We start from the raw sequence: 18525 nt of genomic DNA, 5'->3' as shown, positions 1-18525 counted from the left end.
TCTTTTATATTTATTTTTTATATTATATTATTATTTTATTTTATTTCATTTATTAGTTACATAATATAATTTAACATCACATGACCGAGTGTATGCCGTATGGTCGAAAGAATTAATACCTACGCGTCTGTTAAGAAGGAATATGTTATATGGACCCCAACTAAAAATTTCAGTTTTTGATAAATTTCTAATAAATTAATGTATATAGAAAACTTGATTTAAAAAAAAATATGTATTTATAATTAGAGTAAAAAGCAGTTTACCCCCTAAACTATAGCCCGTTTTGCACTTTACCCCCCAAACAAAAAAATTTTGCACGTTTTTACCTAAACTTCGGTTTTCGTTGCACGGTGCCTTAAAAAGGGAATATTCAGGGCATTTTTGCCGGAATCCCACACACGTGCCTTTCACGTGATTTTTCCAAGGGTAAAACCGTCTCATCACTTCAAAATTAAACAAGGGCTGTATTTCGGTTTTCTTTCACTGACTCGATTAACACTTCAATATTTCTCTGAAATTATCCCCCTTTCGTTTTTCTAGGGTTTTTAGTTGAAAATCTTTCCTCTCACAATTTCTTCTGATTTTGACGCGTTGGTTGCTCGAAATGGTCTGGAAATTAAGGAAAGGCAATGAAGAAATTCCTCCAGCACGATTTGCTCCAGAATATGGTAAGTTTCTAAAATAATTATCAATCTCTGTTGTGCTTATTTGTTTTATGAAATCGATGACAAAGTTCATTTTTTATTCATAATGTTTCTGTTTTTTACTCAAAATGCTTCAGAATATGTGTTTAAAATATGAAAAAGTATGGATCCCAAAAACATTGTTCCCTTTATTGAAGTATACTTGTTTATTTTCCCCACTATCATTTCTGGTATTTTTTTATTCTTGACTGTAATTTTCTATTCATATTAATGCAGGTCCTAATAGTGATTATTTTACTATTAGAATGTACCATTCTGGTAAAATTGTTGAGTTAAATGGCAGATATTATGTGGATGGCAAAGTTGATTATTTTGATTGGTGTCATGAAGATGAAATGTCTGTGTTAGAATTAAATGAAATGGCTAAAGAGTTAGGATTGAATGATGTGGTTCATTTTCTGCACAATAGGGGTATGCCACATGACTGCAATTATGTTTCAAAGTTAGAGCATGATATTGATACTCTGTGTTTAGTGAATTTTGCTGATGATGAAAGAGTCACTGAAATATATGTTCAGCATGAATCTTCTGTACAATTGAGTGCAAATGAATCTGATATAGATACTGGGAATGAACCTATTGGGGGTACTGAGAATGAGCATGTTGGGGGTACTGGAAATGAACCATTAGATTTGAGTGATGGTTTAATTGATATGAATGATAGTGATGGTAGTGATGGCCAATCAGTTGGGGAGGATTCTGATCACTCTGATTTTCTAGCTGATAGTGATTTTTATGATTCTGATGATGATATCCAGTATGATGACAATGTAGACTTTGATGTAGAATGGGGAGGGTTAAGGGAAAAATCAAAAACAGAGCCTACCAATAGAAGATCTAGGAGATTAAATAAAACAGTTGATGAAGAGGGGTCAAGCAAGAAAAAACTGAATGAATGCACCCACAGTAACTTCCCTGTTTTCAATGAAAAACTTGATATGTCAGACCCTAAATTTCAACTGGGGCTTTGTTTTAATGATGCTGATTCATTTAGAAGTGCAGTAAGACAGCATTCTATTGTCCATGGTAGAGACATCAAATTCAAAAAAAATGAAAAAAATAAAGTCCAAGTAATTTGCAAACATAAGACTTGTGACTGGACAATTTATGCTTCCCAACTTAGAAATGAAGCTACATTCCAGATCAAGAGTCTTAATGCAGTTCATGAGTGCAATAGGAAAGAGAGGGTCACTTGTGCAACATCTAGGTGGGTAGCCAACAAATATAAGGATAAGTTAGCCTCAGATCCTAAATGGCCTGTTGATTCCATGATGTCTATTGTGCAGAAAGACTGTAAGCTTTTGTTCAGTAGGCATCAAATGTACAGGGCAAAGAAAAAAGCCACTGAGTTGAACACTGGCTCAAGTGTTGAACAATATGGCTTAATGTGGAGGTATGCTGCAGAAGTGGTTAAAACTAATCCTGGCACTACAATTAGGATTAAAACTAAACCTGTTGGGGATGGGAATGAAATGAGATTTAAAAGAGTTTATCTGTGTTGGGGGGCTTTAAAGGAAGGGTTTCTGTCAGGGTGTAGGCCTATTATCTTTTTGGATGGATGCCACTTGAAAACATCATATGGTGGTGTCTTATTGTGTGCTGTAGGGATAGATGCTAACAATGGTATTTATCCATTTGCATATGCAGTAGTTGAAAAGGAGAAAAAAGATAGTTGGTTGTGGTTTATTGAATTGTTGAAAACAGACTTGAACATTGAGAATAGTGGTTTGTGGACTGTGATGAGTGATAAACAGAAGGGGCTCATTGATGCTGTAGAGTTGTTGCTGCCATTTTCAGAGCATAGATTCTGTGTGATGCACTTATACAGTAACTTTAAGTTGTCACATAGAGGCTTAGCTCTAAAAAATATTTTGTGGAAAGCTGCCAGAGCTTCTAGGATTGTGGATTTTGAAAGGGTGATGAGGGAACTGGGTGAGAAGGACAAATCAGCCTTCAAATGGCTTGCTAAGAGGCCTGCAGCACATTGGTCTAGGTCTTATTTCAACACAAACTCCAAGTGTGATGTGTTACTGAACAACATGTGTGAAAGTTTTAATGCAATGATTGGAAGGGCTAGGAGTTTACCTATCATTGACATGCTGGAAGCTATCAGAATGATCTTAATGAAGAGGATTCATCTGAAAAGAGACAAGATGGCCAAATACAGTGGTGATATTTGTCCTAACATTCAGAGGCAGTTAGATGATTTGAAGAAGAAGTCTATGGACTACATAGCTCATTGGAATGGCAAGGATCAGTTTGAGGTGGAGAGCTGTTATGGGGAGAAGTTCAAAGTCCACCTTGGGGATAATAGCTGCAGCTGTAGAAGATGGCAACTAACTGGAATCCCATGTGCACATGCTATTTCAAGCATGTATTTCATGGGATACACACCTGAGGATTATGTTGAAGGCTGGTACAAGAAAGACAAATACATGGCAATCTACAGTCACTTGATGAATGCTATGGAGGGTAATGAGTCTTGGCCTAATTCTGGCAAAAGTAAACTACTTCCTCCAGACATTGAGAGCATGCCAGGTAGACCAAAGATGCACAATAGAAGAAAACAGCCAGGTGAAGGGTCCAGGGATATACCAGCTCCTGTTTGCAAGAATATAACAACAATTGGAAAGTTGGGGAGGCAAGGAGTGATAATGACTTGCAGTTTGTGTCACCAGAAGAAACATAATGCAAGAGGTTGTCCATTAAGGCAACCAAGTGAGCAAGGCACCACTAGTGGTGCTGCAAATAACAAAAGAAAGGTACATGTCTATGGTTTTTGTTTATAATCTTATTTCTATTGTAAGGTTCTTATGTTCTTTTCTTTTGTGAATTTGCAGAGGAAGCAATCAAAGAAGGGCAAGGAAAAAATACCCAATCAAGTGTCTGAAACACCAGTGGTTAGTATAATAGCTTTAATGAATTTTTGATAAATGTGAGTATGAATTATATTCTATATTTTGATAATTGCAGATGGATGATGATACCTTGAGCCAGGAAATTGAGGCTGTATATCAGAGCTTGATTAATGAAGCTGAAGAAACTTCAAAACAAACTGATGAGACTGTGAGTAAAAGACAGAAATTACCAGTTAGGAAAGGGAAGAAAAAAAGCATTCCAGAAGAGGTAAAAGATTTGATTTTTAAATCCTTGGTTAAAACAAAGCTTCTGAACATATTGTTGTTTTTATTTTATTTTTTGTACTTTAGGTGGTTCCAAAATCAAAAAAGAGCAAAGAACCTATGGTGGTTGAGCAACTGAAGGTTCCAAGAACATGGAAGGGCAAAGAACCTATGGTGGCCAGTCAAACTTCAAGAGTGCCAAGAACACCTAGTAGCCAGCTATCACAAACAACTGTAAACAGCACCCTTTCAGCAAGTCTACAAAGTGAACTGCACCACCACATTTCCAGAAAATTTTTGTTAAAAAATTTGTAATTCAAGATAGTTGTAATGCTGGCAACTCCTTTTTGTTTTGGTATTTGCTATTTTGGTATTGTTAGTCTGTCTTTTTTGAAAATTGTATTTCAGAAGTTTTTTTGGAAGTTTTTTTGGAAGTCTTTTTGAGAACTGTATTGAAGACAACTTTTTTGTTTTGATATTAATGAAGAAGTTGATTATCTAATAGTTTGTTGTGAATATGTTTATGCTTGTTGTGAATAACATCACAGTACATTGGTACATTTATTTATGTTTGTTCTTACATTGACAAACCAAATCACAATAGCCATTGACTTCATTACATAAAGAGTACATTAAGATGAATAAACCACATCACAATAGCCATTGATTTCATTACATAAAGATGAAATTACACTACACAATCTGTTTTTTGAAAAACAGAGACACAAGAACAATAGAACACAACTCACTACATAAAAAATCAAAAACTCCAAAATATCTTAATCTCAAGAACACAGATTTTCAAGATACAGAAATAAATATTTTAATTTCAAGAACACAGACATATTATATAAGGAGATACACAAACAACCATGAGATTATCACTGCAATCCACAGGCACTTTTCCCTTGAACTCTTCTTCATCAACTCCTCTTCACGCATGTTAATTTTCCGAAGCAGCCCAGGAATAATTTGACGAGATCTGTCACACATCGGGGGGTCAATCCACACAAAGTAGTTACAGCCTCGAATTTTCTGAAAAAAAAAAATTCAACATAATAATTAGTAGTTAATTATCTATAATTATAAACAACATAACAAGATCAAAACAACCATACCTTGTAGTTATCACATGTCGAAAATCTCCTTCCTGGATTTAAATCAGTCCAGGAAGTTCTTGTGACTACCCTTCTCGAACAATAACACGTTGCTTCCATTCTCTCACAGATTGCTTTCGTTTGTGAGAGACGACAGGAAAAAAAAAAAAGACAATAATTTCTAAGTGATTTTCGTCTGTGAGAGAAGACAAAAAAACGGATGGGAAGAGGGCTATAAGATTTGGAGCACAGCAGGTATAAAGAAGAAGGAGAAGCTCTTAATTTTGGAGGGAAAATTGGACAAACGGGAGAGGAAAAGGGGGGAAATACAGCCCTAGGTTAGTTTTTAAGTGATGAGACGGTTTTACCCTTAGAAAAATCACGTGAAATGCACATGTGTGGGATTCCGGCAAAAATGCCCGGAATATTCCCTTTTTAAGGCACCGTGCAACGAAAACCGAAGTTTAGGTAAAAACGTGCAAAAATTTTTTGTTTGGGGGGTAAAGTGCAAAACGGGCTATAGTTTAGGGGGTAAACTGCTTTTTACTCTTATAATTAAGAGACGTGCTATTTCCACCCTCAAAATAAATTATTTCACCACCAAATTAAATATATTTCTCATTTTACCCCTTTCTTCTTCTTTCACATATAATTTTTACAAATTTATAAACCATCTACCATTAAATTAATTAAAATATTTATATCATTTTCACTGGAAATCACACCCTCTCCACTTTAAGTGAATAATAGTTTCGTCAAAAAATATTTTTGAAGGTCAAAATGAGCAGGAATTTACGTTTTTGGATAAATAAATTAAGAATGCTTGTATGAAAGGTCATGAACTTTCTCAAGATTTGACCAGTTTGACTTAATATAATTTCGTTTCCTAAATTTTTTTTACATAATTTGTAGGTCATCTGATATGAAATTTTAAATATCTTGTAATAAATATTTCATTACAAAAAATAAAAAATAAATATAATAAAATATAAATAAATTAGAACACATGAGGATTAAGTGAATATAAGGAAGGGTGGTGAGTTATAAATTTGAGGGGTATTTATGACATTTTATAATATTTGATGGTGAATTGAGATACTTTGGAGATGGAAATAGCACCACTCGTAATTAAAAGGGTTAGTGGCATTTTAGCTCCCCCCCCCCCCCCCCCCCCCCCCCCCCCCCACCAAACGCGTTTTGCAAATATGTAAGTGGAGGGGGCACCGTGCAACTTTTTGTAGTCAAGGGAGTGAAGTGCAAAACACGCCAAAGTTCGGGGAGCAAACTGCCATTAACCCTAATTAAAAATTGTTATATATTTATATAATTTAGCTTGGATGTATTTATATGTACAAAAATATAAATGTACTATTATTTATTTATTTTCATATTATATGTTAAAAGAATATAAATAATTTGAAATATTCATTTTTCACCCATATTATTATTACCTCTTTTTTCAACCTCACATAATGGAGTGATATAGGATTTCAACCTAAAATCAAGCACAAGAAATTTTAATTGTACACAAGAGATGGTAGTTATCTCAAACATGACACACAAAATGAAGACATTGTAAAATATTACATGCTAAATCCCATTGATGCATATAACCATAAACCATACACATGTTTCGGACCAAACTACGTATTTGTACGATTAGAGACGGCGCAGAATCATCGGGGCACCATACTGTGGTGTAAGAGTAAGAACCGGAAAAGGACCATGCAAATAATTTGGAGACAGCTCAAACGAGAAACACTTGAGAATCAATGATAGAGCTATTTTCGCTTCGATCATCGTGAAGTTTATCCCGAGACACACCCGTGGGCCCGAACTGAACGGTATGAAAGATGATTGAATTTTCGACGCATTAGAAAACCCTTCGGAGAATCTCTGAGGTTTGAACTCATTTGCATCGTCGCCCCAAATATCGGGATTGCGATGGAGTATGCCTATTAGAATTGAAAATTGTGTCCCTGCTGGAATAGTCAATTTTCCTAGTTTCACCGTCTCTGTGGCTTCTCTTGCCGTCAGAGGTATCGGTGAGTACAACCTTAGCGATTCTTGCAGGATCATCGTCACCTACCAAAGCCAATTAGCGTAGTTAAAAAAGAAATGTGGTTTTCTAAGACTTTTTTTTTATCCCAAATTATTTTCTCACTTTAGAGTTTCAATAATGATTACACTAATTGCACTTTCTTTTCATTTTTTCTCTTTATCACTCTAAACTAATAAAAAATAAATTAGATATTGACAAGGATATTTTAGTAATTTCATGCACATCTTTTTTTTTGTTTGGCGCTATAACCCATGCATATTTTATTAATTTTCTCAATATGTGCGCAACAACCTAATGACAAGGGTATTTTAGTAATATAGATAGATATTCTTACATTTTTTAGCTGATTTAAGGCTTCAAAAGTTGGATCCGAGTTCCCAAACACTAGATTAATCTCTTCTCTAGCTTTCGTTTGCCACTCAGGATGTTGGCACAACAAAATCATTGTCCACACGAGCAAACTCGAGGTCGTCTCCGAGCCGGAGAAGTAGAACAGCTTGCACTCCTCCATTACATCTTCGATACTCATTCCGGCGTTCTTCTTTCCATGTTCTTGAATGGATCTTGAATTAGATTCCATTAAGATACCTAAAAAGTCGTCGACCGTTTCGCCCCTGTCCATCGCTTTCTGTCTTTTGTCGATCATACCTCTTAGTAAAGATTGGAGCTCTTCGGTCATTGATTTCAATTCCCTATTTATTTTTGTAGGAAGATATCTATAACAACAACAAAAAAATCGAATCATCGAAAAAAATATAAATATCGGACGATGACGTTAAAATATTGCAATTATTACAAAGTTTGTGTAATAATATAATTAATTCGAACCTCCATCCCGGGATCATACACAGCAGGAATATTTGCATAGTGAGCTTAAGTTTATCCCTCGTGAGTTGAAATATCCTCATTCCTTCTTCGTGGCTACTCCCAAAAGCCGTGCGTGAAATTACGTCGCCCGTTAAATCTTCTAGAAACGGCCACACGTCAATTTCCGACAAACTACCCTTTTCACTATTGGATGAAACTATGGCTTTCCATTTTTGTATCATGTTTGAACAACTCAAACCAATCAACGGTACCATATTCTATTCATCATCAACGAATAATTTTTCCGATTCTAATTAGTCCAAATTTCCGAAAAAATAAAAAATAAAAACAAATAAAAACAAATAAACATAAAAATAGGACTCATTAAATTACCTTGAGCTTGTCCACATGGAAAGCAGGATTAACAATTTTTCTATGTTTAGCCCATTTTTCGCCTTCCAAAAACGCAAGTCCGCCAGCTAGGATCTTACCCGTTTCGGGAAAGGGTTTCTGAAATAAATCGGGTTTGCTCATAATTTCCTTTATTAGCTCCGGATCGACTATATTCAGCTTCGGCCATGGCCCGAACCACCAGAATGAATTCTCACCTGATATAATATAAATTAATCTATCATATATTATTATGTGTGTGTGTGTGTGTATATATATATATATATATATATATATATATATATTATATAGTAAATATTCGTACCATACTTGGTGAAAATGTGGTGGTGATACGAGAAAATGTGAGGCAAACAATCATCGGAGAGCTGAATCGTTCGTGTTTGACCTTCGTTCATGCCTGTGACGAAATCGTTGAGGTCTCGAAGAAATGGCATATAAGGAGTCCCATTGAGGCCTTGTTGCCTTAGGATTTTCTCGATCTTTCTCGGCGTAAACCAAACCCAATTTAGTAACTTTACGACCCGTTTTGCGCATACCGCTACTATGATTGTGGTGAGAATTATTACTGCAAATGTTACATCCATTTTCCAAAATATGATCTCAGTTTTCAAATGCATTATTGATATAATATATGAAGCTGGAGGAGGTTGGATTGCTTGCAGATATCACCAATGATTTAAAGTCTTATATGTTATCTTATTAGTACCCATAGGTTGTATATATATTTATATTGAATTGCTAAAATAATCCCCGTATTATTAATATTAGCAAAACCGCCCGTTGTAACATTTGTTTAGCAAAAATTCCCCTATTGAACCGAACGTCTTACTACAATTCTTGTTAATACCAGAATTTAACAGATTAATACAAGATTTAATGCAATGAACCGAACGTCTTACTAATTAAATAATTAATTAATCAGTAGACAATTAATACAATCTCATCTAATCCAATATAGGTAACCGAACTACCCCTTATGCAATTCATATTTTAGTTCACTAAAATTTTGAAATTTTCCGAACCACGCCGATTCCAATTCGAAAACTTTTCGATTTTGGAATGAGTTATTGCATCCCAATTTACGATTTTCTTCGTACTGAAATTAGACTTAGTTTTTCACTTCACAAAAAAATCTCGAAAGTGCTTATTCAGATCCGATCTCTCGGAGTTCCACCCTTACCTCTGGCTCTGGCTATAGTATAGTATTTATCATTTAACATTTAGAGGGTGTTTGGCTAAACTTATTTTAAATAGCTGATAAATTCTTACGTCTGATAAGATGTTTTAAGACCTGATAAGTTGTTACATCTTATTTTTATGATTAATTTTTAGAGTGTTTCGATAATGAGCTTATTTCCTATTTTTACTCATTATAATATCTTAAATAAAAAGGTGGGGTGGAGGTACTTATTTAAAAAGATCTTATTTGCTCTCCAACAGCTTATTTTAAAAATAATTAAGATCTTTTTCTAAAAAATTACCAAACACTTTGGAAGAGCTTATAAACTCTAAAACATCTTATAAGCTTAACCAAACACCCTCTTAGGTACATGAATATAGAATTCTAAACAACTTTATTTTGTTACGAAAAGTCCAATAATAAACTACTATCAAAGTTATATATATATATATATATATATATATATATATATATATATATATATATATATATATATATATATATATATATATATATATATATATATATATATATATCTCAATTATTGATGAATATCATAATACTCATCCTTTTTTTAATTTAATATCAAATATATATATTCTTCTCTCTCCACGATTATTTAAATGATAGTTAGTTGGCTGTGTTACGACTTACGATTGGAAAAAGTCAACACTCTTAGGCAGATGCGATTCATTCTTGAAACTTGTTCTTCCTTTTCTTTCGCTACACACCATATATTTTGAATTTTATGATTTTCTAGATTTGGGAAAGAGCTTTTTTTTTTTGTAGAGAACGAAAACTTGATTTATTTTTTTTAGGGTAAATTACACCCACACCTCTGAGGTAATAACTTTAAGGTCCCTATAGTATCGGTAATTACAATCACTCCTAAAACATTGTAATAATCCATTGGATATGTTATTCCATTAGGGTTCTAACGGACTATTAGTTTCAGGCAGTGGTACAGACGACATAGAGCTAGGGAGTGACATGGATCCCCTAACATTTCTTAAATCCTTATTATTTTACATAAGATTTATAATTTTTCGTCTATGGTAGCATTAACGGCCCCGCGATACATATCGGTCGCCAGGACATGAAATCATGGCTCCGTTGATTGTTTCAGCAGTGTGGTAATTACCAATACCACAGGGACATTAAAATTATTTTAGCATACCTCAGGGGTGTAGGTATAATTTACCATTTTTTGTATTAGAGTAAATAGCACTTTGCCGCCTTTTTGCGGCGTGAACTTTAGTCATTTTGCACGCTTTGCAACCTTGACAAAAAAAAAGGGTTAATACACTTTGCACCCCTGAATTATAGCGTATGTAACACTTACCCCTTAAAGTATCATTTGTAACATTTACCCCTCAACATTAATTATTTTATAATTCAAAATTTTAAAAATAATAAACATAACAAACTAATAGTTATTGGATCATAAAAAATAAAAAGTAACTAAAATTAAATTATTGAAAATATAATAATGAATGAAAATATATTTTAAGAAATCAATGAACTAAAATAAATTTAAATAATTAAGATTACTATTAGTTATGTATTGATTTCTTAAAATTTATCGATATGAATATATTCGATTAATTGGTCCAACAACAATTAAATGTTATTTATTAAATATGTACCCAAGGCGAGATAATATTTTTAAATTTTTAAATATTGCATTTTCCAAAAAATATTTTTAGTTTTATAATTTAATTATTCGTTTAGTTATTCATTCAATAAAAGAGAAAATTTTGAGGTATTAGAATTTAAAGTACAAATTAAATTGTCCCTGAAGGAGGTAAGTGTTACAAATGATACTTTATAAGGTAAGTGTTACAGATGGTATATTTTAGGATGTAAACTGTATTTAACCCAAAATTAAATACAGTTCTCATATATACTATATTTCATGTCATTTTGGCCGGAATTCATGTGCAATGCGCATGTCCCTTGCAAGGGTATAATTGTCTTTTCAAATCAAAATCCCCTAAATCATAATTCCCCACTCTGTATCCCTCACATTTTCCCAATTTACAAAACAAGTCGCCGTCCTATTTAGCCGCAATTTTTTTTATTGTGAACCGGTTGTTGGGTGAAAGTGAAATGGAGTTGACTTTATTACTTGGGGTAAACAGCATAAAAACCCCCTGTGTTAAGGGAAAACTGCACCAAATCCCCTGTGTTTTTTTTTCCTACGTAAAACCCCTTGTGTTTTATTTTACTTTGTACGAAATCCCCTTTCTGTTAAAAGTTAACACCGTTAGCTATAAATGGAGTTTTATGCAAGTTTTTTGTAACATAGGGGGATTTGGTGCATATTTTCTACAATACAAGGGGATTTTATGCAAAAAATAATTTATTTGTTTAAATTTCATATTATTTTTTGAAATTAAATTGAACACATTTATTCAAATACAATATGGAAAATAAAAATTTAATAGGTGTGGGTGTGGTGAATGTTTTTTTTTTCATAAATCAATTTGTATATGATATAATTTATTAATATAATGTATGAATTTTGAATTTTTAAATTATATAATTATTTTATTAGAATTTTATATATGTTTATAATTTATTCTTGATTAATTATATGTGAAAAGAACATAAATAATTTGTGAATTTGTTCCAACCTCCATCTCGAGTATTATTTTCTTAATTTCATATTTTAAATTAATCGATATATTCGACTTAATTTAAGAAAATAAATTGAATTTTAAATGAATAAATTAATTTGCGTAGATCCCCCTTATTTTGCAAAATCATGCACCAAATCCCCCTATGTTACAAAAAACTTGCATAAAACCCCATTTATAGCTAACGGTGTTAACTTTTAACGGAAAGGGGATTTCGTGCAAAGTAAAATAAAACACAAGGGGATTTTACACAAGGAAAAAAACACAGGAGGGTTTGGTGCAGGTTTTCCTTAACACAGGGGGGTTTTATGTTGTTTACCCGTATTATTTGTTGCTTGTGAATTTTTGGGGTATAAAATAAGACTAAAGGTGAGTGAGACTTACTTAAGAATGAGAAATGAAGCAAAGGTTGTTGTTGAAGCAATAAGAACAGTTTATTTAAATATTTGCGATTCTCGTTTTACTATTGTTTTTAACAATTACTTATTTGTTATGTCTCTTATTAGAAACCTTATTTTTATTCATATTACTGACAAAGAAGGTTTTACTTTTGTTTTTGGAAAACCGATTTGCATTATACAAAAGGACGAAAATGTGATTTGTAAGTGACAACTACTAAACAACTTGTAAGAACTAGGTTCAAGCAAAATGTTATATCAGCAAAACGAAAAGATATAAGTCAAAACCCCGCACAAGTTTCTTAATTTCCAGGCACATGTACAAGAATTCCCACTTTGTATCCCTCACATTTTCCCAATTTACAAAACGAGTAGCCGTCCTACTTCGCCGCATTTTTTTTCCTTGTGAACCGGTTGTTGGGTAAAAGTCATGAAATGGAGTTGACTATATTATTTGTTGCTTGTGAAATTTTGGGGTAAAAAGCAGAAGACTTTAAAAGGTGAGTGAGACTTACTTATAAGAACATTTTATTTAGATATTTGCGATTCTGGTTTTACTATTGTTTTTAACAATTACTTATTTGTTATGTCTCTTATTAGAAACCTTATTTTTATTCATACTACTCACAAAGAAGGTTTTACTTTCGTTTTTGAAAAACCGGTTTGCATTATACAAAAGGATGAAAATGTTATTTGAAAGTGACAACTATTAAACAACTTGTAAGAACTAGGTTCAGGCAAAATGTTATATCAGCAAAACGAAAAGATACAAGTCAAAACCTCACACAACTTTGGCATGCCCGATTAGGTCATATTTCTTTAAGAATGATGAACGAGTTTGTTCATGAGGAATTATTCACTTTGGATGACGTGAACTCACTATAAACATGTAAATCATATCTTAAAGAGAAAATGACCAAACTGACCTTTAAGGGGCAAATGGAACGTACTGAAGGTCTCCAGAATTTGATCCACGCGGATATATGTGGCCCACTAAGTGTTAGTGCAAGGGGAGGTTTTACAAATTAAACTAACATGATCCAACAGTACAAATCTTAAATTTGGTTGAAAACGAAATACAACTACACAATTTATTGCATTATATACATATGTGTGTGTGTGTATGTGGTGTATACAATTGTTTAGGATCCAGGCAATGATTGCAGACTGCGCAAAATGATCGGAGCACCGTACTGTGGTTGAAGAGTGAGAACCGCGAAAGGGGCATGTAAATAAGACGGAGAAAGCTCAAAAGAGAAGCTTCGAAGAATCATTGCTATAGCCGTTTTCGCTTCGATCATCGCGAAATTCTGGCCGATACAAACTCGAGGGCCTGAACTGAAAGAGATCAACGAGGATTGGATTTTCGCCACGTCATCGGAAACTACTCCTTGAGAAAACCTCAATGGATTGAACTCCTTTGAATCGTCGCCCCAAATATTGGGATCGCAATGCGTTAAGCCCACTAGCAATGACAAATGTACCCCTGCAGGAATAATCATGTTCCCTAGTTTCACCGTCTCGGTAGTGGCTCGGGGTATCCTAGGAAACGGCGGGTATAACCTCAACACTTCTTGCAGGATCATGGTCACCTGCATGCCCGGACGAGCAAAATTTGTCTAAATAGTCGATATCGTAAATACACTTGTATGAAAATCGTTAGGGTTTTATATTGCATTCGACGCCTCTGCATTTATTATAATTGTTAAAGAAAATCTATTGTTATTAATATTAGCAAAAACCCTCCGTGCAATACAATTTTTATAGCAAACTACCCCTAAAACCTCGTCATTTAGGGGTTGTGTGCTAAACTAAATGCACTATATATGGCTTAAATTCATTTTGCACCCGTGAAATATACTATTTTGACACTTTGCACCTTCAAAATTTATTTATGGCACATTGTACCCTCAAAACGTTTAAATGTTAATCGTTCAAAGTGCACCCTGCAATATTTTTCGGCCATAATTTTCCGTCGTTAACTTATTTTTTTGATCGTCGACATGGTCATTTTTGCTATTCAATTGATATTTTCTTCACGGTTTCGAGCAAAAATGACTATGTTGACAATCAGAAAATATGTCAACAGTGGAAACTTGAGGACGGAAAATAAACTAGGTTGCAATTTGAATGATTAAACATGTTCCGAGGGTGCAAAGTGCCAAAATGATACATTTTAAGGGTGCAAAATGAAATTAAACGCAGTATATATAGGGAATTTTTTGCTAATATTAATAATATATGGATTTATTTAGCAATCCGATATAATACAGGGGTGCAAATGCAATAAACTCAAAAACTTCAACTAAAACTTACAGTTTTGAGCTGATTTAAGCCTTCGAAACTTGGCTCCGAATTCCCGAAAACTCGAATAACCTCTTCTCTCGCTAGAGTTTGCCACTCGGGGTGTTTGCACATCAAAACCATAGTCCACACAAGCAAACAAGACGTTGTCTCCGAGCCGGCTACGTAGAATAGCTTGCACTCCCCGATCACATCTTCGATACTCATCCCCTTATTCTTGTTTCCGAATTCATCAACGAATCTTGAATTCGATTCCATTAATATACCTAATAAATCATCACTAGCAACGACGTCTCCCCTCTCCAAGGCCTTCTGCCTTTCGTCGACTATGCCTCTTAGTAAGGACTCGATTTCGTCGTTTATCGCCCTGACTTTCTTGTTTAGTTTCGTCGGAAGATATCTATAAAGACAAAAAAGAAAACACATACATCATTTTTTAATATCCTCGAACGAAAACGAGACGAATTCGTGAAGCGATTTTATTTTTATTACAAACCTCCATCCAGGGATGAAGGACAGCTGCAATAGTTGCATGGTGAGCTTAGATCTTTCGCGCTGGAGATGAAATATCCTTGTTCCTTGTTCATGGCGGCTGCCGAACGCTGTGCGCGAAATTACGTCTCCGGTTAAATCTTCGAGGTGGGGCCACACGTCAATTTCTGACCAACCACCTTCATTATTACTATTTGAAATTATGGATTTCCAGTTGTGTATCATGTTTGAACAGCTTAAACCAATTGTTGGAACCATATTCTGTCAAAGGAATTTTCAGATTCACCTAAGTTACTGACAATCTATGTTGAATGACCACATCAGCCAAAAGGTTAAGCTGTTAGTGAAATTAATTATTTAATATTAGTATCTCCGATACATAGATTCAAATTTGGATCTAACGAGATTGATTTCATGGCGGTCTATCGATCTCTTATTTTGCTAAGTTTTGTTCGCTTTGGTTGATTTATGGTAAAGAAATAGCCCACGATAGTAGCGTGGGGAATTTGACAACATACCTCGATAAATTAATAATCTCGTTTAAATGATATGTTTTCTTGGTCCCAACTTGAGGACAACATGTTAAAAAATATATCGTTAAATCAATATTTCGATAAATTATTGGATGATTCCGACTGTATTAATTTATAAAGGTTTTAAATATATACGGCCACCCCCTGAAGTAATATCAAATTACAAAAAATCTCTTATGTTTGGGTTATTACAACCACCCATCAACTATGTATTTTTCTACACGTCCATACTTAAGTGTCAAATTTACCTACTGAAAGAGGGGTTTTTTCGTAAGACAATATATAGTTGAGAGGTGGTTGTAATTACCCAAACAAGAGAGGCTTTTTCGTAATTTGACTTTACCTCAGGGGTGGCCGTAATTTACCCCTATATATATGATTAGAGTTTATTACAGTCGGTACCCCTGTGTTTTTTTTAACTCCCCTTGTTATTTTATTAGTAAAAAAAATAGGATTAAATACTTTGTACCCTTGTACTATCATCGTTGTCGCATATATCCCTTGTTCTATGAAATGCGATAAAATAGCCCCTCACCTTACCAATCAACTCTCACATCTCTAACGACGTTAGTTTTTGCAGTGTATTTACCTTTTTACCTTTACTTTTATTTGATATAAATAGACATTTTCTGACTTTGTAACTTGGGCAAAAATAATTCGAAGACGTACAACAGAACAAGAAAAATATGACATGTAGTGTTTGGGCCTAAAACATGAATTTTGAGAATTTAAACTACCGAAAACCATTTTTTTAACCGGGTAATTATTTATAATTTTTAAAACAAATTAAAATAATTTCTAAAATTTAAAATTTGTTCAGAAGTTTTGGGTAAAAAAAAGGAATGGTAACTAAAATTAGGAAGAAATAGGTAAGAAATTGAGTACAACTGAGTGAAGAACCTTCTATACACAACAATCAAAGGGGTATTTTGGTCTGAAATTTTCCAACTGCTAGGGCAACGGTCAGTCAACAATTGAAAGGGACACCTATTGTAACAGGATGGACAACAGGGGTTATTTTGTCGCATTTGATAGTACAAGGGGTATATGCGACAGTGATGATAGTACAGGAGTGCAAACTATATTTAGCCCAAAAATATACCCTATGATTCAACTATATTTGACAAATTACCCCTAAAAACTCACTTTTTAGGGGTCTGCGCTGCGTCCTAAAAAAATGCATTATGACACGGTTTTTGCCAATAAAATAACATGGGGAGTTTTTCAGCAATTCGATATACATACAATAAACTCTATATATATAGTTAGTTACCTTCAACTTGTGTAGATGGAAAGCAGGATTGATAATCTTTCTATGTTTAGCCCATTTTTCGCCGTCGAGAAGCACAATCCCACTCGTAAGGATCTTGCCTATTTCTGGAAGGGGCTTTTTAAATACATCCGGTTTCTTTAGAATCTCCTTTATCAGCTCCGGGTCAACTATATTCAGCTTCGGCCACGGCCCAAACCACCAGAACGAATTCTCACCTGATATTATATTCAAACCAATCGCGCAACTTTTATCGGGCCGATTAATTGCTACATAATTAAAACTCAGATGATCATAATTCATATAATCATGATATGATTCTTATTTCTTACCATACTTGTTGAGGATGTCGTGGTAATATGCGAAAACATGTGGACAAGTGTCGTCGGAAAGTCGAATCGATCTTTTTTGTTCGGCGTTGATGACTTTTGTCATTTCCTTAAGGTCTCCGAAAAACGGTCTGTAAGGATTCCCGTTGAGTCCTTGACTCCGCAGAAACTTCTCCAATTTTCTTGGATTGAACCAAACAAAATTTGCTAAATTCACTGCCCATTTTACGGACACTGCCACGGCGATAGAGATGAGAACTAATAAGGCTAATGTTGTTTCCATAATTTTTTTCCCGGGCGATAAAAAATGGTCAACCGTAAACTGCAACGAAAATGTGCCGTTCTAATTGCGTAGGAAACTGAGAATTGTGGAGAACGAAATAAAATATCGAACAATTTGATGGCATGACGCTGCGATAATACTATATGATATGTTAAAGTCAGCTGATTAAGCAATAATGCTAGCTTGTATATCTTTTACAAGTTCATTGGTTTCAACATTTTAATTATTAAAAAAAAAAAGTAATTGTGCCCGAGGCAAAAATCGAAAACGAGGCCCTCTTAGTTACCGACCTTATTTTCACTTATCGTAACTCAGTAAATGAAATTTAAATGTAAGTCTGGTGAACGATTATCTAAGTCAAGAGTGCTCGTCGGCGTACGTGTTTTTGGCTCAGTAAAAAATATGTGTTTGTAATATAAAAATAGAATGCAACTTCAAATAGTAAGGTGAGATTTGCACTATCAATGTTGCATCAGTTTTTTTTTTCCAGGTCAAAATGAACATATATATATATATATATATATATATATATATATATATATATATATATATATATATATATATATATATATATATATATATATATATATATATATATACATTTGCATAGTTTTAATGTTCGTGTAGAAGATGGTTGGCCTGCTGTAATCATCAAATTGTAAAGTCAATGTTTATTTTATTTATCCTCAACTTTTTTTTTTGATTAATTAATAGTAAATTAATACAACTAAGATTTGAAATATCAAACCAACATGGATTGTTTAATCTTTTTTAATTCTAAAAGATAATTTTTTTATGGGGCCATTTCAGATACAACCCTAATAGAGAAAATATATAGGACTGGGTTCATCCCTTAAATTCATGTTTTGAGATACCGAAAATACTGTTTCCTTA

General features: G+C 33.7%; 3 protein-coding genes and 1 long non-coding RNA gene across 5 annotated transcripts; 1 reads left to right on the top strand and 3 right to left on the bottom strand.

Moving 5' to 3' along the window:
- Positions 1–593: 593 nt before the first annotated feature.
- On the top strand, positions 594–4351 carry LOC105962856 (uncharacterized). Its single transcript, XM_088822361.1, has 5 exons — positions 594–668; positions 921–3466; positions 3545–3604; positions 3678–3830; positions 3914–4351. Exons 1-5 carry the CDS (start codon positions 605–607, stop codon positions 4139–4141), a joined length of 3051 nt encoding a protein of 1016 aa, XP_088678487.1. The 5' UTR covers positions 594–604; the 3' UTR covers positions 4142–4351.
- Positions 4352–4470: 119 nt separating this feature from the next.
- LOC148768781 (uncharacterized) lies at positions 4471–5477 on the bottom strand. The gene is made up of 2 exons (XR_016033260.1): positions 4945–5477; positions 4471–4861 (listed from the first exon to the last, which is right to left on the bottom strand). It is a non-coding gene; the product is annotated as an uncharacterized LOC148768781 (long non-coding RNA).
- Positions 5478–6464: 987 nt separating this feature from the next.
- On the bottom strand, positions 6465–8896 carry LOC105970284 (cytochrome P450 72A397). 2 transcript variants are annotated; one of them, XM_088822358.1, is made up of 5 exons: positions 8508–8896; positions 8186–8400; positions 7814–8070; positions 7320–7701; positions 6465–7008 (listed from the first exon to the last, which is right to left on the bottom strand). In XM_088822358.1, exons 1-5 carry the CDS (start codon positions 8818–8820, stop codon positions 6583–6585), a joined length of 1593 nt encoding a protein of 530 aa, XP_088678484.1. In that variant the 5' UTR covers positions 8821–8896; the 3' UTR covers positions 6465–6582. The 2 variants fall into 2 exon arrangements, with proteins under 2 accessions (XP_088678484.1, XP_088678485.1); XM_088822359.1 differs by having other exon boundaries at positions 8513–8713.
- A 4489-nt stretch (positions 8897–13385) lies between these two features.
- LOC105970285 (cytochrome P450 CYP72A219) lies at positions 13386–17747 on the bottom strand. Its single transcript, XM_088822357.1, has 5 exons — positions 17352–17747; positions 17023–17237; positions 15221–15477; positions 14737–15124; positions 13386–14012 (listed from the first exon to the last, which is right to left on the bottom strand). Exons 1-5 carry the CDS (start codon positions 17629–17631, stop codon positions 13563–13565), a joined length of 1590 nt encoding a protein of 529 aa, XP_088678483.1. The 5' UTR covers positions 17632–17747; the 3' UTR covers positions 13386–13562.
- Between the last annotated feature and the right edge of the window lie 778 nt (positions 17748–18525).

The sequence above is a fragment of the Erythranthe guttata genome, chromosome 8 (genome assembly GCF_056151865.1).
Source record: "Erythranthe guttata isolate IM_541 chromosome 8, IM_541, whole genome shotgun sequence".
NCBI lineage: Eukaryota > Viridiplantae > Streptophyta > Magnoliopsida > Lamiales > Phrymaceae > Erythranthe > Erythranthe guttata.
This window is presented reverse-complemented; position numbering and strand designations above follow the sequence as displayed.